This window comes from Ochotona curzoniae, unplaced genomic scaffold (assembly GCF_017591425.1).
Source record: "Ochotona curzoniae isolate NIBS_2020 unplaced genomic scaffold, NIBS_Ocur_1.0 contig_2699, whole genome shotgun sequence".
NCBI classification, from domain to species: domain Eukaryota; kingdom Metazoa; phylum Chordata; class Mammalia; order Lagomorpha; family Ochotonidae; genus Ochotona; species Ochotona curzoniae.
The window spans coordinates 3,662,754-3,683,866 of record NW_024465561.1 but is presented as its reverse complement, the minus strand read 5'-3'; the positions used below and the strand labels follow the sequence as shown (position 1 = coordinate 3,683,866).

General features: G+C 61.8%; 2 protein-coding genes across 8 annotated transcripts in view; one reads left to right on the top strand and one right to left on the bottom strand.

Annotated features, from left to right (window-relative positions):
* ACTN4 (actinin alpha 4) overlaps positions 1-11,702 on the top strand; it is a 58,740-nt gene extending 47,038 nt beyond the window's left edge. For 4 of the 7 annotated variants that reach the window (XM_040976352.1, XM_040976351.1, XM_040976355.1 and 1 more), the window contains exons 9-21: positions 1,301-1,393; positions 2,483-2,713; positions 3,181-3,328; positions 5,440-5,590; positions 7,434-7,542; positions 7,652-7,792; positions 7,869-8,051; positions 8,138-8,272; positions 8,905-9,084; positions 9,497-9,643; positions 10,111-10,191; positions 10,998-11,156; positions 11,254-11,702. In XM_040976352.1, the coding sequence (XP_040832286.1) occupies positions 1,301-1,393; positions 2,483-2,713; positions 3,181-3,328; positions 5,440-5,590; positions 7,434-7,542; positions 7,652-7,792; positions 7,869-8,051; positions 8,138-8,272; positions 8,905-9,084; positions 9,497-9,643; positions 10,111-10,191; positions 10,998-11,156; positions 11,254-11,412 (1,917 nt within the window). In that variant the 3' untranslated portion in view covers positions 11,413-11,702. Of the gene's footprint in view, positions 1-1,300; positions 1,394-2,482; positions 2,714-3,180; positions 3,329-5,439; positions 5,591-7,433; positions 7,543-7,651; positions 7,793-7,868; positions 8,052-8,137; positions 8,273-8,904; positions 9,085-9,496; positions 9,644-10,110; positions 10,192-10,438; positions 10,505-10,997; positions 11,157-11,253 lie in introns of all 7 variants that reach the window. The other 3 variants (XM_040976354.1, XM_040976353.1, XM_040976350.1) reach the window with 2 other exon arrangements.
* Positions 11,703-12,132: 430 nt separating this feature from the next.
* Positions 12,133-20,018, bottom strand: CAPN12 (calpain 12). The gene is made up of 21 exons (XM_040976357.1): positions 19,779-20,018; positions 19,336-19,405; positions 19,101-19,219; positions 18,883-19,016; positions 18,336-18,504; positions 17,349-17,423; positions 17,189-17,274; positions 17,030-17,104; positions 16,276-16,439; positions 15,963-16,192; positions 15,726-15,737; positions 15,354-15,562; positions 15,217-15,259; positions 14,902-14,961; positions 14,494-14,551; positions 14,285-14,355; positions 14,141-14,203; positions 13,678-13,756; positions 12,839-12,955; positions 12,700-12,758; positions 12,133-12,616 (listed from the first exon to the last, which is right to left on the bottom strand). The coding sequence occupies exons 1-21, from the start codon at positions 20,016-20,018 to the stop codon at positions 12,590-12,592; spliced, it is 2,160 nt and encodes a 719-aa protein (XP_040832291.1). The 3' UTR covers positions 12,133-12,589.
* Between the last annotated feature and the right edge of the window lie 1,095 nt (positions 20,019-21,113).

The following is a 21,113-nucleotide window of genomic DNA, read 5'->3' as shown; positions in this document are numbered from 1 at the left end:
GTGGAGCTTGTACTGCTTGCAGAGGGAGGGCACCACAAACCCCACTATAACAGAACGTTTGCCAGGGGACTCACCTCCTTGGGGGCCCCAGGCCAGCATCCCTGGTCCCACCTTACCCTCTCTGACTGCTCGCTTCTACCTGGAAGGCCCCTGTGTTTGGCACTGAGCACCTGCCTGGAGGTGCAGGGAGGCCCTAAGGGCCAGCAGGAAAGCCTGGCCGGAGCATGAGGCCTGACAGCCCCCCATGCCCTTGACCCAGGTCTCCTAGAAGGGAGGCAGCACAGGCCAGGCTGTCAGGAGCCTGCCTGCTCACAAAGGAGTGCCCTGGGCCAGGGGCCTTCTGCAAGGCCCAGGCCGCCCTCCCTGTGGCCCTTTCTCCAAGGCCCTGCCACTCTTCAGAGAGTGTGCCCCGGCTCGTGTTGCTTCATACACCCCTGGAGAACCCAGTCCCAGCGCCGAGTGCCCAGCTTGCTAGCTCCCCTGTAGTCACTTCATTCACGCATTCATTCTGAGCACCTAAAGCACCTCCGGCCCAGGGCTGCTGAGAGGCTCTGAGCCCACAGCATCTGTGCTGACGGCCTGGGGCCCACTTGTATGCTGCACCCTGGCTCTGCTGCCCTCCTGCTGTGGGTGCTGGTGGATTTTGGCTGAGGTCTTGCATGGCGCTGCCTGGGGCCCTCGCAGGGTGCATGCAAGTGGCCGCGGCTGCCGCGATCTCCCCAGCTGTCCCCGCTGGTGGGGGTGCCTGCCACGAGCCGGCTCCCCAGCACTCTGTTTTCCTTCCCCGTCACTCTGTAGACCCTCTTGACTCTCTCTGTTCCTGTTCTGTTGCGGTTCCAACTCCTCTCGGAGCCTTTCTGTGCCTCCTGAAAGGTACCTGCAGTCTCCTCGCCTCATGTGGCACTTCCTGTCTGCTCCGCACCTCACCCCGGCCCCCCAGCAGGATGTAGCAGGGCAGGCGTGGGGAGTTGTGGGTCAGAGGCTGGTTCCCCGCCCCCATGAGCTTGGTGGCAGTGCCTGTGAGGGGAGGAGGAAGGGGCCCAGCGTGCTCTGCCTGGGCCCAGGCCACTGGGCTCCACTTGGGCAGCTGCCCCAGTGGACCTGCTCTGGGGCTAGGGTAGGGCACAGGCAGGTCCAACACCCAGGGCCCACCGTGCTCGAGCTTTGCTGCCACTCTTGCCTCTTGTCGGGGATGGTGTACAGGATCACGGGGCCTGCTGCTTTCCAGGGCCGGGCCTGTGAGGAGGGGAGGGTTGCCAGCCCCTGCTGGCCCTCACCACTGGCCCATCCGTCAACACAGGCCGAGACCGCCGCCAACCGGATCTGTAAGGTGCTGGCCGTGAACCAAGAGAATGAGCACCTGATGGAGGATTATGAGCGGCTAGCCAGCGATGTGAGTAGAGGCTGAGGGCTGACTACGCTGCTGGGGCTGTGGGACCGTCTAGACAGATTGTACCCTGTGGAGTTGGGCCAAGCCAGTGTGACCTTTCTGTTTGGCCTCCAAAGGCTAAGGTCAGGCTGGCGGTCACCATGCCAACTGACCCCCAGTGTCTCGAGCATGAATACAGCCCTGGGCACTCACTGCCTTGGAGCTACCCAAGAGCTTTTGGAACAACCCTGTCCCAATGCCCTGCCTGGCCCGCTGGTCCTGAGGTGCATGGAGGATGCGGGCAGGACCGAGGCCTGTGCCAGCACTGCTTTATGGCTGGACCTGCTGGGTCTCCACAAAGGAGGCTCTTGGGCTGCTGGCTCCGGAAAGAATCAGACATGCCCAGCAGCCAAGCTTCAGTGGAGGAGGTGGTAGGAAGCCGTCATTTTCTGCATTTGTTTTTCAAGTGTTAGAAATCAACACGGTTGGAGCTCTCAGCATAGTTTGAGTACTGTCCGAGAGCCCCAGGTCCCCAGGCTTTGCAAGGCCATGGGCCAGGAAAACGTGACAAACCATTTGGCTTCCTGTTGTGCCCAGGTACAGACATTTTAGACAGCCAAAGTCTGTGACATCAAGACAAAGATGTGTGCTCGTCCTCTCGCTCTGCCAGGGAAGGTATTGGGCATTGCTGTGCCCACCTGGCATTGCTGCAGAATGTTCAGCTCAGTATGCCTTCCTTACCCTGTCTGAGATCTGAACAGCTCCTTGTCTGATGTCATTGTTTAGTCTTATATGCTAGACCCTCTGGGCTCGTGCTGGCTGCCCCAGGGTTGGCTGACCTGCCCTCAAGGCACCCACAGAACACACCTGTTGGTATTGAGGCTGCGGGGGCTTCCTGAGGAAGGTGTTTGGAGCTGGGCACGCACTCCCTCGGGTTAGCAGAGAGGCTGCCGAGAGCCCAGGTGTGAGCAGGAAGTAGCCAAAGAGCAGCACACACGGCTGTCCCCAGGAGACACATGCTCCCAGAAATGCCAGTGATGGGAATCGTGGGGTGGTTGGGCTGGGGAAGCTGCCCCGAGCACCCTGCGAAGGCTGCTTCCCGTGGGCCCGCAGCTGCTGGAGTGGATCCGGCGTACCATCCCCTGGCTGGAGGACCGCGTGCCGCAGAAGACCATCCAGGAGATGCAGCAGAAGCTGGAGGACTTCCGCGACTACCGGCGTGTGCACAAGCCACCCAAGGTGCAGGAGAAGTGCCAGCTGGAGATCAACTTCAACACGCTGCAGACCAAGCTGCGCCTCAGCAACCGGCCCGCCTTCATGCCCTCCGAGGGCAGGATGGTCTCGGTGAGCAGGCCAGGGGGCCAGAGGCGGAGCATGGTGTCGGGCCCACTGCATGACCCCACAAACTCCCGTGGGCACTCTGCTTGATGAGACTGGGCATTGGGGTGCAGGGGCAGGGTAGGGGTTTCCCCTGCAAGACCATTGCTCTTCCTGCCTTACACCAAGGAGTTTGAGCACCATCAGGCTGTGGTTTTAATGGGAACCCTGATTGGCCCTCACTCCAGGATCACCAAGCACCCAGAAGGTTCTTAGCTTGTGGCTTCCTTTGCCCCGCCCATGGTGTCCATCTACTTCATTCATTCCCCCCCATCCAGTTCACACAGAAGGACTGAGTGCATCTGAGTGCAGAGCAGGGCACAGCCTGGACCCCAGCCCATTTCCCTAGACTGTGTGTGTTTACCCCATGGGCACGCAGCCCCTGCTGGTATCCCTGCTCCCCGTGGCAGCCCTGCCCTCTCTGGTCCCCACAGGACATCAACAATGGCTGGCAGCACCTAGAGCAGGCCGAGAAGGGCTACGAGGAATGGCTGCTGAACGAGATCCGCAGGCTGGAGCGGCTGGACCACCTGGCTGAGAAGTTCCGGCAGAAGGCCTCCATCCACGAGGCCTGGACTGACGGTAGGCTGTCCCATGGCTTGCACCTTGTGGCCATGAACTTCACCCTGCACAGCTCATGCTGGATGGAACTGTGTTCATCAGCACATTGCTTAACGGCAAGGCCATGGAGCCACTGCTGGTTCTGCTGCCTGCTCTGCCAGGTGGCCGTGTCACATGGTCCACCCCAGGAGCTCCTCTTCGCCTCCTTCCCAGGGGCCCAGCACCCTGCAGGATGGCACCTAGTTAAAGGGCCCTGTGTCTTCCACATTAGCCCATTTGGCTGTTCCCAGCAGCAGCTGCCAGACCCAGGTGGAAGGTATCTTATGTACCAGGGAAGGATGCAAAGGGAAAGAAATGGAAATGGGACTGGGCACCAGATGTAGGCTCCTGCTCAGTCCTCACCCAGGGGTGCCCACTTGGGTTGCTGGGGTTGGCCCAGTGCAGGAAGGGAGCTGGCCCTATGCAGGGTTCCACAGAGGTGAGGCCCCTGGCCCAGGTGCTCAGGCCAGTGGATTTGCAAGGACCCTTGGGCACATAAGTGGGTGCAATGGCACCTGTGTCCCCTACTCACACCAGGTGCTTCATGCTGCCACCCGTGGGTCACGTCTCTGGCTATACGTCTGCCAGCAGGGCCACTGGCCTGTGTCATCAGCTGGCCCTGCTCACTTACCTAGGGATTATGGGGTGTTGTGTCAGCTGGGCCTCTCCTCCCTGGGAACAGCTCCAGGGCTGGCCTTTAGCCGAAAGCATTTGGAAGTCAGCTCACTCTCCAGTCTGAGCCCGACTGGTTCAACAACCTCTACGTACCCTTGCCCCACCCATGCCTGCCTGGTCACACACCTCCTGGTGACAGGTGCTCTGGCCGCTGTGTCAGGCCCAAGCCAGGCCAGCCCCCTCATTCCCAAGGCACAAAGCCTCTGTCCTCTGAACCACCAATTAGTTATGAAAGGCAGCAGGACAGGCTGGCACTGCGGCCCCTCTGCCCGGATGTGACCCACGGAGGACAGTCCCGGGGCGGGGCGGAGGCAAGCTAGGGCAGCTTGAGCTGCCCTAAGTCCATGCCTGCCTCACCAACCTGTGTGGCATGCAGGGTGTGAGGTTCGTATGGGTGCTTCTTCCAGGGCTTGGGTTGTCCCGGAGGCAGCCAAGCCCCAGAAGCCCCTTTCCTGCCTGCCCTTTGGCCTGAATCCCAGGCAGCTTGTAGGCAGCTCCGCCCCTCCAGTTCCTCTCCCTGTTGAAACTGCTGAGGCGGGGAGACGCTACCCTACTATTGCTGGTTCCCACCCTGGGGAGAAAGCAATTTGGAGGAGGGAATTGCAAGCTTTGCCGATGTGGTTAGGCTTTCTGCCCTGGGGCTGGGGTGGTGGAACCCACGGAGTCCAGCTCCCTGGCCTACCCCCTTGGCCCGCCAGTGCCAAGCCTTATGCTGGGGGCAGCTAAGATGTGGACGGTGCTGGCCCCGCCGCCCAACTCCCACTGCCTCCCTGTGCCCTCAGAGGAGCACATGGTATCTGGCATGGCATTGTTGCAAAGATGAAGGGACAGGCCCAGGGAGCTCTGCCCACCCTGCTGACGAGATTCCCCAGGGTGGGGCAGAGGGCAGCATCAGGTGGACCACCTGAAGCGGGGCCTGGGGCCCCGGGTTCCCCTCAGCTTGGGCAGCTGTGCTGTAGCCTGGGTGCACTTCAGTCCCTCCCCTGCTGACAGGACCTGCTGGATGAGCCAGATCCAGGACTGGTGACAGGGCCTCGTGACAGGGTCCACTACACTCAGACCCCTGGACAGTGTGAGGACACGAAGGTGTGTGTGAAGCAGTGGGGCATAGGCACCAGCCCGCAGGGCACCACCCTCCAGAGCATGGTGTCAGATCTGCTTGCTGGGGACCACTGCCCGGTTCTCATGTCTCCTGTCCAGACAGGACACGAAGGTTGGCACACACAGTGTACCGAGTGGGTATGTCTGTCTCACTCCACCTGTCCAAAGTGTGTCTGAGGTCCAGCCAGGAGGATTCCTAGAAGGCAAGGAAGAAGGTTCTAGAAGTTTCTAACCCTTCATGGTACCATCCTTGGCAAGGTGGGGGTTTGTTTCTTCTTCTTTGCCTCCCTTGTTGAGACTCATGCCCTGCCCCACAGGGAAGGAGGCCATGCTGAGGCAGCGGGACTACGAGACGGCCACCCTGGCAGACATCCGGGCCCTCATCCGCAAGCACGAGGCCTTCGAGAGTGACCTGGCCGCACACCAGGACCGCGTGGAGCAGATCGCGGCCATTGCCCAAGAGCTCAAGTACGTGAGCGGGATAGCCACTTGAGGCCCCATGGCAGGATAGCCACTCGAGGCCAGCCGGTACCTTCACCCTCCTCCCTTGTAGGACGAGAACCAGAGGGGATCTAGCCTGGCAGGGATAGTCCCAGGACCCCAGACTTTAGGGGTCACAGGGGCTCCCCTCCAAGCAGGCCCCAGCCCTGGGGGTGCCAGCCTCCCAGCCGCGCCTGCCCGCGGGAGTCCAGCCACACACTGAGCCCTTTGTCCCGCGGCCCCGTCCCTCGTCCTTGAGGAGAATGTGCTCATTGTGAGAGCTCCCGGCGGCCGGCTCCTTTGCCCTCCCTTCCCCACCCCAGTCAGATAAACTTGTGCACACAATTAGTACACTGAGCCTGCAGAGCCAGCGAGCGGGGCCTCGTTCTGCCAGCACCGTGGCTGGTCGACTGCAGGGAGGGCCCGGGAGCAAGAGGCCCAGGCCATTACTTCATGGAAAATCCACAGCCCTGGAGGGGCGGCGGAGCTCCCAAAATAGCCGTGTATTCAGAAATAGGCTGGGTAACGGGCCTGCCCTTTCTGCAGACGCCCCCTCCCTGCCGCGGCCCACCCCACGGTCTGCTCCTGGTGCTGGCGCCTCGCCCAGCCACAATAGGCACTGCCCACATGCTCGGCAGGGAGCCAGCATGCTAGGAACCCTATTTGGCCCAGCTGAGGCAGCCCCCAGGGACCCAAAGCTGTCATAGCCAGGCCAAGCGGCATAAGGGCCCTGGGCAGACCCCTGGATGATGGTCACAGAGGGAATCCCAGGCCCGCTCGCTTCTCAGGCACTGGCTAGCAGCCTTGCAGGACCTGTTACCCTGAGAAGCAGGTGTCCCCAAAGTGGCACTGGGCGAGGGAAGCCAGGGGGCATTGTGTGCCTGCTGTCCCATCCCCTGGGCCTCCTGGTGACTGGTCTTAGTGGGAGCAGCAGCAGCTACCCAGGCCCCTGGGGCTGCCATGTGCCTACTTGCTCCATGTGAAGGGGAGACCCCAACACAAAGGTCAAGGGCTGGCCAAAGGTCACGCTGCTAGCCAGGCCACCAACCCTGGAGCCTCCTTTGGTCCTTGCCCACTGCCCATCCCCAGCTGGCTCACCTGTACTCCCCTCTCCTAGCCAGGCCCCAGCGTCTCAGCTCACACATGCTCCCTGGGACCCTCGTGTGAGAGAACGTGAGACTCGGGGTCTGGGGCAGGGAGCAGCTGGTGCTTCTGCAGTCTCCATCATGCAGACACCGGGAGCCCCCTTAACCACAGGCAGAACTAGACCCTGCAGGTTCTGTGCACGTGGGCGGGTGAGAAAGGCTGACTGATACAGTGCCTGCCGGTGCCATAGTGGGAGCTGCCTGAGTCAGGATACAGTGACCTCTGTCTGCCTTGGGGCCAGGAGGCACACTGGGCATTTTCTGGAGAACAGCCCAGGGCTGAGCGGAGGCCACTACACCACCATTCACCTTTGAAACCAACACGCTTTTCCTCAGTACGAGTGCTTGCTTAGAGTGAGGTTGCAGGCTGGTCAAGTGTTGCTTCTCAATGCCTCACTGTTGCCATGAGCCTGCCAGGAGAGGTGCTACCTCACATGTGCTGATCAACCGAGGCCCCATGTGACCCCATCCCCGATTCACAGATGAGCAAACTGAGGCTCCAGAATAGGGAATGTTGGGGTTCACCTAAGTGAGAAACCAGAGTCAGACTCCAAGCCACCTGAGGGGAGCAGCAGGGCCCGGCCTGGCTGAGGGCTGCATGCTGACAGGGTTACCTAGGGGGTGCAGGGGTCTGGCTTGTCCCTGTCTGTGCCCACTGGGCCTCACTGCTGTCTGTCTGGCCACAGCGAGCTGGATTACTATGACTCCCCCAATGTCAACACCCGCTGTCAGAAGATCTGCGACCAGTGGGACGCCCTTGGTTCTCTGACCCACAGCCGCAGGGAAGCCCTGGAGGTGAGGAGGGCGTGGCGCACACCCTGGGCCCCCCAGCTCCTCAGCCCCACGCCAGGTGCCCCCACACTCCTCAGCTGACCGGCTATGTCTCCCTCCCCCTGCGCCCCAGAAAACAGAAAAGCAGCTGGAGACCATCGACCAGCTGCACCTGGAGTATGCCAAGCGGGCCGCGCCCTTCAACAACTGGATGGAGAGCGCCATGGAGGACCTGCAGGACATGTTCATCGTCCACACCATCGAGGAGATTGAGGTGTGCCCCGCCCCCTGCTCCCCAGGTACCCTGGCCGGGGGTGGCTGCCCCTCACGGCTGCTCTTCTCCCTCCCAGGGCCTGATCTCAGCCCACGACCAGTTCAAGTCCACTCTGCCTGACGCAGACCGGGAGCGCGAGGCCATCCTGGCCGTCCACAGAGAGGCTCAGCGCATCGCTGAGAGCAACCACATCAAGCTGTCGGGCAGCAACCCCTACACCACCGTCACCCCGCAGATCATCAACTCCAAGTGGGAGAAGGTGGGCGGCACCGCGGGCAGAGGGGTGCAGGCCGGGCTGGCAGGGTGGGGAGGGGACTGTCCTGACCCTCCTGTGCATCCCCCCAGGTGCAGCAGCTGGTGCCCAAGCGGGACCACGCGCTGCTGGAGGAACAGAGCAAGCAGCAGTCCAACGAGCACCTCCGCCGCCAGTTCGCCAGTCAGGCCAACCTCGTGGGGCCCTGGATCCAGACCAAGATGGAGGTGAGGGTGCCCTGCGAGCTGGGCGGATGGGCGGAGCGGCCAGCCATGGCAACCGGCTGTGGCCGCCAGCTCCAGTGTGGTCTCTCAGCTGGGCCTCCGTGGTCCTAATTCTAAAGTGGGGATGAAGACAGCCCCTCTGTCCCCTCAGCAGACACATCCTGTGTGAACACTGCAGTCTGACAGAGAATAAGGTGGCCTGAGCCCCAGCCCTGAGAGGGCCTGCTAGGAGGCACCTCCAGTCACAGCTGCCTGCAGGCTTGCTATGTGCCACTGCCAGGCAGGGCAGCCTTGAGGCCCCGTGCCAGCCCTTGTGTGTAGCTGTGCAGAGTGAGCGGATGGGGCTGCGCATAGACAGGGGCACAAGGTGTGACATCAGCATCTGCCTCCTGCTGTGATAGATGGCCCTTCCTGTGCCTCAGTTTGCCCGTCTGTAAGCGGGGTGCATCAGAGCCTGGCAAGGCCAAGAGCCCCCTGTCCCAACTGCTTTGGCACAAGAGGGCCAGAAGGGGGTAGCACCTTTCAGAATGGGGACCTCCCAGGGAATAGCCAGCAGTGGAAGAAGCTGGGGGAAGGGCTGGTGGTGGCCGGGGTTGCATTCCTGCCCCCGCTGAGGCCCACCGCCTTCTCTGCAGGAGATTGGACGCATCTCCATCGAGATGAATGGGACCCTGGAGGACCAGCTGAGCCACCTGAAGCAGTATGAGCGCAGCATCGTGGACTACAAACCCAACCTGGACCTGCTGGAGCAGCAGCACCAGCTCATCCAGGAGGCCCTCATCTTTGACAACAAGCACACCAACTACACCATGGAGGTACCGGCCCCGCCCCGCAGCACGGAGCTGCTCCCCGCACCTCTGCCCCACGCCTGCGGTGGCTCGCCCGGTTTAAACATGATTGAAAAGATGAGACCAGAGTATCTGCACGTTAAGCTCTTCCGTTGCCATGATGACGCCCACAGGGGATTTGGGGGAGCTTCAGCGTGGGTGGGCAGCCACTAGCCTGTGCATAGCTTGAGATCAGCCCCGACTTGGATGTCGCCCCGTGCCAGCCACCTGTGTCCCATCCCAGAGTGGGGAGGCCTCTGGGAAGCTTCCCTGCAGATCCTGGCACGGGCACCATGGCTCTGTCTCCCAGAGGGAGACCACGGTGTGCCCAGGCAGGGCTGAGGTGTACAGGAGATGGGGCTGCAGGGAAGCCTGTGCCCACTGGCTCTGCCCTCCCCAGCACATCCGCGTGGGCTGGGAGCAGCTACTCACCACCATCGCCCGCACCATCAATGAAGTGGAGAACCAGATCCTGACGCGCGACGCCAAGGGTATCAGCCAGGAACAGATGCAGGAGTTCCGGGCCTCCTTCAACCACTTTGACAAGGTGGGTGGCTCTGGGGCTGCTGCCGGCCTGTTGTGCCTGTGTATTCCTCTGGTTACTGAGCATGGGCTACACGTGAGGAGATGAGCACCTGCCTGTCTGGGAAGCCCGGCAGCCACTTGGGAGGGTCTTAAGTACCAGCGTTCTCCCCAGTGCCCAACCCACCCTATGCCCTGAGGGCCAGGGGAGCTACCCCCTGCATCCCTGTGGTACAGTGCTAAGGTTCGGGCCTCAGCCCCACTCCCCCCGGGAGGGGTCCATGCCACCACCTACCCCACCCATCATCTCGTCCATGTCGCCTCTAACTCTGTTTCCCTCCCCATGTGTCCCCCGCCCTGGGTCTGCACGTGACCCCCGGCCCTTCTCCCACATCTGTCCGTCCGTCCATCCATCCGTCCGTCTGCCTGCCCACCCGTGGCCTGGTCTCCACTCCACCCCTCCCGCGCATCTGCCTTCGATGGCCCCGGCAGGACCACGGTGGGGCGCTGGGGCCCGAGGAGTTCAAGGCCTGCCTCATCAGCCTGGGCTACGACGTGGAGAATGATCGGCAGGTATGCACGCCAGGGCCAGCTGACTGTGACATTAACCGCTCTCTCTCTCTCTCTCTCCTACTCTGTGCTTCCCCTGCCATCATGTGTGCCATTTCACCGGCTCTCTTGCCGCCTCCCTGCCCTCCTCGTGTCTCCTGGACACCTTCCCTCTTACCTGCTCTCGGGGCTCGCCCCTGTCCTGTCTGCCCGCTGTGCGCGCGGGGCGGCCCCTCTGGCCTCCTCTGCTATGGCTGCGTCCCGGGAGCAGAAGCAGACAGGCAGCATGGACGTGGATGACTTCAGGGCTCTGCTTATCTCCACAGGATACAGCCTGGTATGCGGCCTCGGCCTCCCCCGCCACCGCTCCCGGCCCCTGCTGCCTCCCCCTCCCCCTCCTCCTCCTCCTCCTCCTCCCGGCCCTCACTGCCTGCACAGCGTCCATGTCCTCGGGGACACTCCTCTGCTGCTCCTGCTGGCCTGGGGTCCCTCCGACGACCCTCCTTCCTTAGGAGTCTCCAGAGAGAGGGCGCTCTCGCCCTTTCTCCTTCTCTTTCTCTCTCTTCTTTCTCTCTTCCCCCACATTCCAGGGCTAATTTGAGAGCCTGGGGCTAAAGGGCAGTGGACCTCAGCTGCCCACTGCCAGTGACTGCGGGTGGGAGGACACGGAGGGGCCCTGCCAGACCGGCGATCAGAGGCCGCTGCCCATGCATGCTGGTGGTGGGCTCAGTCCTGCCCAGCCGATCTAAGGGAATGCGTTGTCTGGGTCTGGCCACCCGGGCCGGCCATCCCCACTCACCGCCACCTGCCCTCCCCCACTCCTCACACAGGGTGATGCCGAGTTCAACCGCATCATGAGCGTGGTTGACCCCAACCACAGTGGCCTCGTGACCTTCCAAGCCTTTATCGACTTCATGTCGCGGGAGACCACGGACACAGACACAGCCGACCAGGTCATCGCCTCCTTCAAGGTCCTGGCTGGAGACAAGGTGAGCCAGGGGCTGCCAGGAAGGTTCCCATGGGCAGTGTCGGCTGGGAGGGGCCCGGGGGCATGGCTCAGATTCCCACCCTGCCCTCCCCCCACAGAACTTCATCACAGCTGAGGAGCTGCGGCGAGAGCTGCCCCCTGACCAGGCCGAGTACTGCATCGCCCGCATGGCACCCTACCAGGGCCCAGACGCAGTGCCTGGCGCCCTCGACTACAAGTCTTTTTCCACAGCCCTGTATGGCGAGAGCGACCTGTGAGGTCCCCAAGACCCTGAGCACCCCCTCCCCATGCCTCCCGGAGGGGCTGGGGAGCAGCACCCCTCTTCTGACTCTGTATCTATGCAAAGCACTCTGTCAGTCCTTCTGGGGGTGGGCAGGTGGCCAGGGAGGGGCTGGGGCGGGCTCTCTCCTCTCTCTCTGCAGGTTGGCCAGCAGGGGCTGCCACAGCTATCGGGGTGGGTTGAGGGCTCCTGGATCTGGGGAGTGTAACCGATGGGGCATTGTGCTTTTCTAACCCACATGAGGACAACGGAGTTGTCCCCTAACCCCCACCAAAAAAAAGGGCCCCTCCATGCTCTGGGGCCATTCCTTCACACCCAGGCCACAGCCCCATGTGCCTTGTCTGGGAGCTGCCCAGCCCTGCCAAGGGGCCAGCAGAGGGCGCCACAGCTACTTGATGGGACCAGGGTCCCTCCACCTCCCTATCCTCAAGCCCCCCCAGCTCCATCCTCCACTGACATGAGGAGAGGGGCCCAGCCCAGCACCCTCTTTTTGCCACAGTAAGGAAGCTGTGGTCTCCTTGCTCCCTCAGGCACCCCTGGCCTCACTTGTCTGGACTCAGATTTTCTAAGGACCAAAAAAAAAAAAAGGAAAAAAAAAACAAACAGGCCAAGCAAAAATGTAAAAAAATCACCAAAAAAAAAAATCCACAAAAGCCAAAAAAAAAAAAAAGCTTTCAGAGAATTACTATTTACTTTATTAACTTACGGATTTATTATATAAATATATATTCACCCAGCAGCGTCTCTGCCGCCTCCCCTGCTCTCATAATGAAGACATAGCTGACTGGCTGCCCTGCCCCACTGGCCGTGGGGCCCGGTCCCCCGCCACCCTCGCTGAGGTCGAAGCAGGTTGCCGACCTGGCTGCCTGGTAGTTGATGATGGTTTTGCTCCCCCTTTATTTTTTTTTTTTTGAGTTTTTTTCTGATTGGTTGTATTTTCTTCTTGGTTTCTGGATAAACCACCCTCCTGGGAGACACGATAATAAACGTGTAATATTTTTAAGATAGATTCCTGCAGCACCCTCTGTCCGCACGTCTTTCCTGAGCGAGGCAGGGCACACCAGCCTGGACCCTCCCACTCCGGTGAATGGTGCAGCTGGGGACCAAGCATGTGGCCTGTGCAGGAGAGATGCAGCCGTGCCCAGGCCGAGGGCCTAGGAGAAGGTAGCCACCTCCATCCACTGTGGGAGACAAGGAAGACGGCGTGTTCCACGCGGGGACCTCCCACAGACGAGCCCCCCTCACCATCCGGCCGCATGCTTACCTGTCTGTGGGTCAGGCACACAACCCCCTCACCGCCGTCCAGGTGCTGGCTGCAGTGGCCTACGCAGAAGGGCTGGTGAGTGTGGCGACCCCCCGCCATCCCCCCCGCCGCCCCTCTCCCCCGGCCCCGTGGCACTTACAGAAGATGTAGGTGAGCTGGGCCACGCAGGACACAAAGCGCTCAAAGTCCACACGCAGCCGGCTGTCCCGGTAGCGGCTGGTGAGGGCCTGGGTCAGCTGGTTGTTCAGGTGGAAGCCTAGGGGAGGGTGGCCTCTCAGCAGCCACGCTTCTACCCAGGGGCGCAACTGTAGGCCCCTCTTCCCTTGTCCACAGCGTGGGGCCTAGGCCCGGCAGCTCCAAGACTCCATGTCCTCGGGCCCACAGTCTCACAGGCAGAGGTTCAAACCCACTGTGTGCTATGTAGCCTCATTAGCCATGGGCACAAACCCCTGGTTCCTGACACTCCCACCCAGCCCAGCCCCCTTGGGGCAGCGGGCAGAGCTGCCACATTGGGACCTCCTGGCTTCTAGAGCTACCTCACCACCGCCTCGTGTGCTGTCACCTGACACGTGGCCTGCTGTACTCCGTCTTGGGGTCAGCGTGACCCTGTAGGCCATAGGACCTGCCCCATGCTGTTCTGTTCTGGGATGCTGACCCCAGGCGGACCAAGGGAATACCTGGCCAGGCGGGCCACCCCATTAGCGATACCAGAAAGAGACAGAGCAGGGCTACCCCAGCTCCCAGGAATCTAGAACCTTCTCCCACGCTACCCTGGGGCTCTCAGACACCAGTTCTCAGGCATCTACTCCCCTCCGGACAGCCCCCAGCCACCTCCTCTCACACCATGTGCTCCACCCCCCCAGTCCTCTCCTGCCCCCACCCTCTCTGGGCCACCCGCTTTCTATCAGGAATTATCAGCAAAGCCCCAAGGACATGTCAGAACAGGTCTTCCCACCGTGGCCACCCAGGGCCCCACACCTGCAGCGTTCAGTGCCAGCCTCAGCTCATAGGAGTTCATGGTCCCAGAGGCGTCTTCATCGAACTTGTCAAATGTGGCCTGGGCCGGGAGGTGGCAGTCAGCCTTGCCCCCACCCCAGGGCACCTAAAGAGGCTTGCAGGAGGCACCTGCAGCCAGGCAGCCTGAGTGCCCAGCCCAGCTTCCTGCCAGCTGCAGGCCTCCGCTTGGCAGTCTGTAGCAAGGGCGGGGGCTCCAGTAGCGGCTGAGGACAGAGAGGTCCTGACCGTTTCCTCCTGGGAGCCGGGGCTGCCCACTTGGAGGGAGGGAAGGGGTGGAGCTGGGGCCAGGCGCCACAGACAGTACTCCTGACCCCTGAGCCAATCAGCATCGTGAGGGAGGCCACACCAATAGGTGGGGCAGGGGTAACCCCACCAGATCCCCTCAAGCCACTATCCGCTGATCCCATCCCTGCCCCCAGCTCACCTGCCACCTAAGGAGGTGACCCCAGAGCTGCCGGAAGGCGTGCAGGACAAGGCCTTGCCCGTGCTGGGGAGGGGAGGTTGAAGTCAGTACTTGAAGGGGAGATAAGACCCCACCAGCCACCCTCCCCAGGCCCAGCCTGCGTACCCCAAAACACCGCAGCAGCTGCTCACACGTTCTGAGCCCAATCTCTCTGGGGGTCCGGCTGTTAGCCCTGGCTAAGGAAAGGCGATGGTGGGACTTCCTGTGTACCAGTCAGCCTTGCAGGTCACCCACCCTGGAGACAGGTGCCACACAACCTGGGACCCTGGAGGGGAGATGCTGTGGGGCATAGTAAGGGTTCCCTGCGGGCTTACCAGGCTCCAGGGCAATGCTGAGCAGGGTCTGCAGCTGGGGGGCACTGAGCTCTTCCCCCTGCTCGGGGCAATAACACCCCAGAAGCCCTCAGCATGGCGGTGCAGCCAGCTCAGAGCTCCCAGGGCCCCAAGGGGTCAGGGCGGGGGAAGGAAGTGCTAGACTCACACAGGAGGCAAGGGAAAAGCCAATGAGAGTTCCCAGAGAGGGCACACACCTGGTGTGGGCAGGGGTGGGATGAGAGAAGTGGGCGGGCACACACTGAGCAGAGGCCCTGGGGCAGGACCGAGCTGTGAGCATTTTCCTAAAGGTCTTGGGATGTGAGGAGCGGGGCCAGGCCCTAGGCAAAGGAGGTGTGGGGGTGACTCTAGGAGGGTGGCACCTAGGCAGCACTACCCCTGCCCACCTACCTCACCCACCAGCTCCTGGAATAGCAACTCCAACTCCGGCACCATGGGCACACAGGGGACCTGCGGGGAGTTTAGTGTTGGCCATCAGCCCCTGTTCCTTGGAGCCAGCCTTGTGGTGTGGTGGGTAAAGCCACTGCCTGTGACACGCACTTCCTAACCGGTGCCCCACTAATGTACCTGGGAGGGCAGTGGAGGCAGGCCCCAAAGCCTTTGTGCCCCTGCCACCCACGTGGGGTACCCATCTCTGGCTGTGCAGCACCCAAGTCTTAAAAAGCCGCCTCCTATGCCCTTTGCCTCCATTCCCAGCAGCCTCACCATGAGGGCCTCCAGGTCAGCGCTGATGATGTCATCAATTTCCCTGCAAAAGAAAAAAAGAACAAAAACAGAGGGGCAAGGGGCGGGTCACCCTCCAGCCCCCTGTCCGTCCTTTCCCAGGGTGGGGCAGGACTCACAAGGCCGTGTGGTGGCGCTCGGAGAAAATGCGTAGGGTGAAGTCAGCCTCATCGCCAGCCTGGGCAGCGCTGGGCACCACCAGGTAGTGGCCAGGGGGTAGGCGGCAGCGGCGGCTCACATCACGGCGGGCACAGAAGACCGAGCGGTCGGCTCGCAGCAGCCGGGGCAGGAGGGCACGGCTGCGCGGGGTGTCCCAGAGGCCCAGCAGCTGGGGTCGGGGGTGACGTGACCACGACCGCAGGGCTCCCGCTCCCTTCTCCCCAACCCCCCTTGGGCTCCCCAGCCTAACCTGCCTGGTGCCCAGCGCCCGACTCAGCGCCCACCAGCGCAGGCGGCCAGGCCCTGGGACTGGGACCCCCTCAGAAACCCACCTCCTCCGGAATCTGTAAGGACCAAGAGCGGAGGGGGAAGGTCAGGCCCTGCGCAGAGACCTGTCTGTCCACACCTCTCAGATCCCTCATTGCCCCTGCACTTTATCAGGCTGCCCTCTGGCTCTGCCTGTATCTGACCCCAGCCCAGCCCCTCACACTGTTCCTGAGCGTGCCTGCCATGCCCGCAGCCCCTCCTCATCCCCACCCGGTGGCCCCTGCACCCTGCCAAGGCCTTACCTGGAACACGTGGAAGCCCACAGTGAGGTAGGTGAGGCCCTTGGCCCTTAGGCACCGCCGGTTACGCTGGATAAGCGACAAGAGGACTGTGCACTTGGGGGTGCGCCCACCCCTCGCTGGGCCCCCAGCTCCTGCCGCCCCCCAAACCCCCCAGGGCCCCTCGTCCTCGTCGTCCTCCTCATCCGGCTCCAGCAGTGTCAGCCGGAACTGGGGGTTTGTCCAGAAGGTTTCTGATGGAGGAGGGCACGGGTTATTGCACCTGCCATCCCCGTGCCCCTGGCCAGCTGGCTTCACAGGTCCCCTCAGGCCTCACCAGCACCCGGCTGGCTCCCGCCAGAGTTGAAACCGCGCACCCAGCGGCCTTGGAAGGTGTTGACGTGCCAGGCGCCTCCTGCAGGGCTGGGGCCCAGCACGTCCGGGCTCAGCGAGCATATCTGGACGGTGTTGAAGTGGTGTAGGAAGTCCTGGAGCTCCATCCTGTGCACGGGGTCCAGAACCCCGAAAGGACCCCGGTCAGAGTGCCCCCAGCGGCCCCACGTGTTGCCAAGCAGCCTTCAGCTTCCAGAACCCCAAATCACTGAGCTCTCCAGATTAACCCTCCCACCAGCTTCTCCACGGCTCCTAAGGCATGTCACCCAGCACCAAGATTCACAAACTTGTTAATGGCAACTGAATAAGATGCCTCCCACCCCAACTCTAATTCCCAGTAGGGGTTTCTCAGCCCTGCGTCCCACCCCACCCCACGATCCCACCAGATCTCACAGCACGCCTGAGCCTGGCTCAGTGGGCACCCTCAGTCCTCCCAGGACTACCACACCAGGGTTCTGCAGGAAGTCTGCAGGAAAATGGAATAAACAAGTTTATTTTGGTGCAAAAAAAAAGTTTGGACTTTATGCCTTGGATTCTGGTAATTTCCATCTTTATGAACTTTGCTGTAAGTACGGATTTTTAAAATTTGTTTTGTACCAAAACAGACTTGGTTCCATTTTAAACACTCTAGGGGCTGGCCGCTTGTCCTGCGTGGTGTGGGCAGCTCCTCCCAGCAGGTCATGGCCCACAGCACTCACCAGAACTCGCCGTCCTCCTTTTTCACCAGCAGAGCGTCTCGCCACTCGGTGGGGAGCGAGTCCCAGCGGGGGCAGCTGCAGACACTGGGGTGTGAGGGGTGGCCAGGTCGAGGCTCCCCCACCAGCCTACCCCCGACCCCAAGCCTGGCCCCATCCCACCTGTCACTCCAGGCTCCCGTCCATTCCACGCGGCCCCATGGGTTGCGCAGCCGCAGCAGCCGCACCCTGGTGAATCCCAGGGCCACCTGAGGGCGGCACGGTCAGCAGGGGGACAGGGGACATGGGGATCCTGCTTACCACACCATGGGGGGAAGCTCACCTTGTGCGTGCCCGTGACTGAATATGCGTGTCCCTTCACCAGCCCATCTTCTGTGCGGTACTCGCCCCGGTCACTCTGGGTAGAGGCCAGGGGACAGTGAGGCAAGGTGGAGGAGGAGAGGGTGGCTGCCTCCCCAAAGCAGGATTCAAACCAGAGTGCTGAGCTGAAGCGGTTAGCAGATGAAGGTGGGAGGGGGAAAAGACCCAGAGCTCAGAAGGAGAGAGACTGACATTGCAAGAGAAAGATCCAGAACCCAGAGAGAGAATGAATGAGGAGAGGACTAAGTGATGCCTGGATGACTCAGACCAACTCTGACTAAATGACCTGGGTCACAGGTCATCAGTCAGCCTGGGAACTCAACTCTAAGTTGAGATGTGGTGGCAGAGTGGGTTAACTGGCCATCCCATCTTGGAGCACTGGTTTGAGTCCCAGCTGTTCCACTTCCCATCCAGCTCCCTGCTAACGCACCAGGGAAAACAGCAGAAGGCAGCCAAGGGCTTGGGCCCCTTCACGCCCCAGGAAACCTGGATGGGGCTTTGGCCTGCTCAGCCCTGGCTGCTGTGGGCTTTGGGGAGTGACCTTGTAGAAGACAGATTGCTCTCACCTTCCCTCCCTTACTTTTCCTCCTTCCCTCTCCCTGATATTCTCTGCTTTGCAAATAAATAAATCTTAAAAAAAGGAGGCCTCCTGGGCAGTTTGGGCCCCTGGGACAGAGGGACCTGCAGCTACAGGCCCCTGTTCAGGTCTGTGAGTGAAGCTCAGTCACAACTAGGAATCAACATACTGAACACCTGGATCCAGCCAGGCCTGACACTCACGGTGGTCAGATGTCTTCCTAACTCACTCTAGTTGGACCCCAGAGGGACAGAGACACACGGAGAGAAAGATTGGTTCCCGGCGGCAGCAGCAAAGGGAAGTAGGAGGCAGGCCTGCAGCAGGCACCGGGGACCCACGGTGCGGGTGTCCACCAAGTCCGGGAGCACTCACCAGGGCAGTGGCCCCCACGAGGGACTCCTTGGCCAGGGCTTGGCGCAGGACAGAGAAGAGGCCCGGGGTGTTGTGCCTGAGGTAGATGACCTCGCCCACGCCACCCGTGAAGTCCACAAAAGCTTCATTCATGTGGCCACCTCGCATCACCTCGTAGGAGCCATGGAGCCTGTGGGGGTGAACGCCTGAGGCCGCCCGCCAGCCTGGCCCTGGGGTGCAGGGGTGGGTGGGCTCTGACGCAGGCCACAAGCACCACTGGGGATGTGGGCCAGGGCATTCGTGGGCTGGATCAAAAACCCCTGGATGAATCCCACGGTGGGGCAGGGCCTCGGGGGCGAAAGACTTGAGGGTCCCAAGGTATTTGGTGGGGAAGGCTTGGTTTTCTCTGTGTCCAAGTGCCCACCACCGTGAGGACCCCAACAGCCAGGGTCTTAAGACCCAGGTGTTTGGGACTTGAGAGTCCCAGGGCTTCCAGGCTAGGACTGAGACCCGTGGGCTGGGGTTGGGGGTCCTGGGTTAGGGCTCCTAGACCAGGCTGGCTGCTCACTTGGCATAGGCCTTTTCCAGCAGCGGGGCCCAGAACTCGTTGCGCTGAGCGGAGCGCACGAACATCAGCTTCCCCTCTTTCACGGGCAGCCGGTCGTCCACCACCACGTCCACCCAGCGGCCGAACTGCCAGAGCTGCAAGAAAGCAGCGAGTTCACCTGCAGCTTCCCCCAGTCCCACCCTGGACCCCTCCCCATGAGGTGCAGGAGCCCACCCTACCTGGAAGTGGAAGACCCCGGCATAGCCACTGCCGAAGCTTTGGCCCGGGGGCACCACCCGGCGCAGGAGCCGTGGGTGCAGTGTGAGGGAGGCGGCGGCCGCCAGCAGCCAGCAGTTCCCTGGGAGAGTGTGCGAGCCAGGGCTGAGTGAGGGGAGACTGAGGCACAGGGGTTGGGAGAGGGATGAGGGGCAGGGAGATGGGGAGACCCAGCCACTTGCGGCCCTGGGAACTCACCGAGGCGCCCCTGACACACGTCCGTCCTGCTCATGTCTTCACAGATGAACTGGGGCTCGGCACAGAACTCCTGTGGGGAAGGGGGTACCAGGTCTCAGATGGCAGGAGGTCAGACACCCAGGTCTCCATCCCAACAGCCCCACTCCAGAAATGGGGCCTCTAGTCCCAGAAGGGCATGCAAGGCTGGGTATGGATGTGTGGGTTCCCTGAGCCCCAGGCCTGAGCCTGCTCCCAGCTGGTCCTATCCCAGCCCTCTCCTCACCCTGACCCTGGGGTGCAACCCAGCCCCTTCCCCCACCCTCAACACTGGGGTGCAGCCCAGCCCCTCCTCCACTTTACCCTGGAGGTCCAGCTCCAATTCCTCCCTGCCCCTGCCTCCTGGGGCAGAGTCCACCCCAGCTCCTGTCCCTGACTCTGGCAGTTCAGCTCCAGCCCCACTTTACATGCGGCCTCTTCCATTCCACCCCTTTGGCCTTCTCCGAGTCTGGTCCCAGCAGGTCATAGCCAAGGGCGTCAGGGCCAGCAGAAAAGTAGGGGTCGCAGAACAGGATCCCCGAATCCAAGCACGAGGCACGAATTGCCTCGTAACTCTGGCCACGGAAGAGCTGTGGGCCTCGGGCTCCGACCACTGCCTCATCATCCACCAGTTGGATGGTGACCCTCCTGCCGCTGCCACACGCCATCTGGACGCTGGCCTCCCAGCTGGCCCTCAGCCCTTTAACAGCCTGAGTCACAGGGGGCGGGGCTGAGCCCTGATGGGGGGTCTTTAGGAGCAGCCCATCCTCATTAATACTAATTGCTGGGTAGCAGAGCTGGGGCGCAGGGACGCCTCTTCTGTGGTTTCTTCCCCGGGGCGTGGGGCCCTCAGTTGTGGCCAGGGGAGCAGCTTAATGGGCTTGGCCAGCAGCAGGAGGGAAGGTGGGCAGAATAGAATGAGGACCGGCCACGCTGCACGAGTACCAAGAAGGAGGTCAGTGAGGGGGGTGCGTATACCTCTGTGTGTCCCTGTGGGGACTGGCAGAGAGGCACAGCTCCCTGTGTCTCTGTCCATTGTCCCTCTCCAGCCTGCTTCTTAAAATTTATTTGAAAGGCAGAATTACAGAGATAGAAATCTTCCATTTGTTGGTTCATTCCCCAAATGGCTGCACTGACTGGGGCCGGGCCAGGTCAAGGGTAAGAGCCTGGAATCCTGTCTGGGTCTCCCCTGTGGGTGCAGGGCCCAATGCCCTGGGCCGTCCTCCACTGCCTGCACAGGCGCAGCAGCAGGGAGCTGCACAGGAAGTGGAGCAGCAGGGCCGTGACACAGGACATGGACAGCAGCTGCGCCACATCGCTGCTCCTGCCTCTTTTGGTCCACCTGGGTTCTCCTTAGGTTTCAACTGGATCTCGCTTCTGCCTTGCTTCCTCCTGGGGGTCCCCCTCCCCCCCCACACACACACTCAGGCTCCAGCTCCTCTTTCATGGGGGAGGCTCACCCCAGCCTGGCCTCTGAGGCGGGGCTGTGGGTGGAGCCAGGCTGTGCACCTGCAGTGCAGGGAGCTGGAGATGGGGCGGGGATCCTATTGCACTCACCTGGTCCTGCGCTCAGCTCAGGGCTCATGGCTCTGGTGGAGGTGCTGGAAGACACAGGGGAAGCTCACCAGTGCCTGTCCTACATCCCCCGACCCCAGCCAGGGGTCTGCCACCCAAGTAGAGCCCAGTCACCTTGGGGACACTCGGGGGTCACCACCTGTTCCATCGGACCCAACAGGTATGGTCCAGGACCTAGTTGCAGCTCC

Coding starts and splice junctions, on each gene's coding strand:
- CAPN12 (XM_040976357.1), bottom strand. CDS start 20,018: ATGGCGTGTGGCAGCGGCAGGAGGGTCACCATCCAACTGGTGGATGAT. Junction 19,220..19,335: donor CGTGTGTCAGGGGCGCCTCG/GTGAGTTCCCAG, acceptor ACACTCTCCCAG/GGAACTGCTGGCTGCTGGCG. Junction 16,440..17,029: donor AAGGAGGACGGCGAGTTCTG/GTGAGTGCTGTG, acceptor CCCCGTGCACAG/GATGGAGCTCCAGGACTTCC.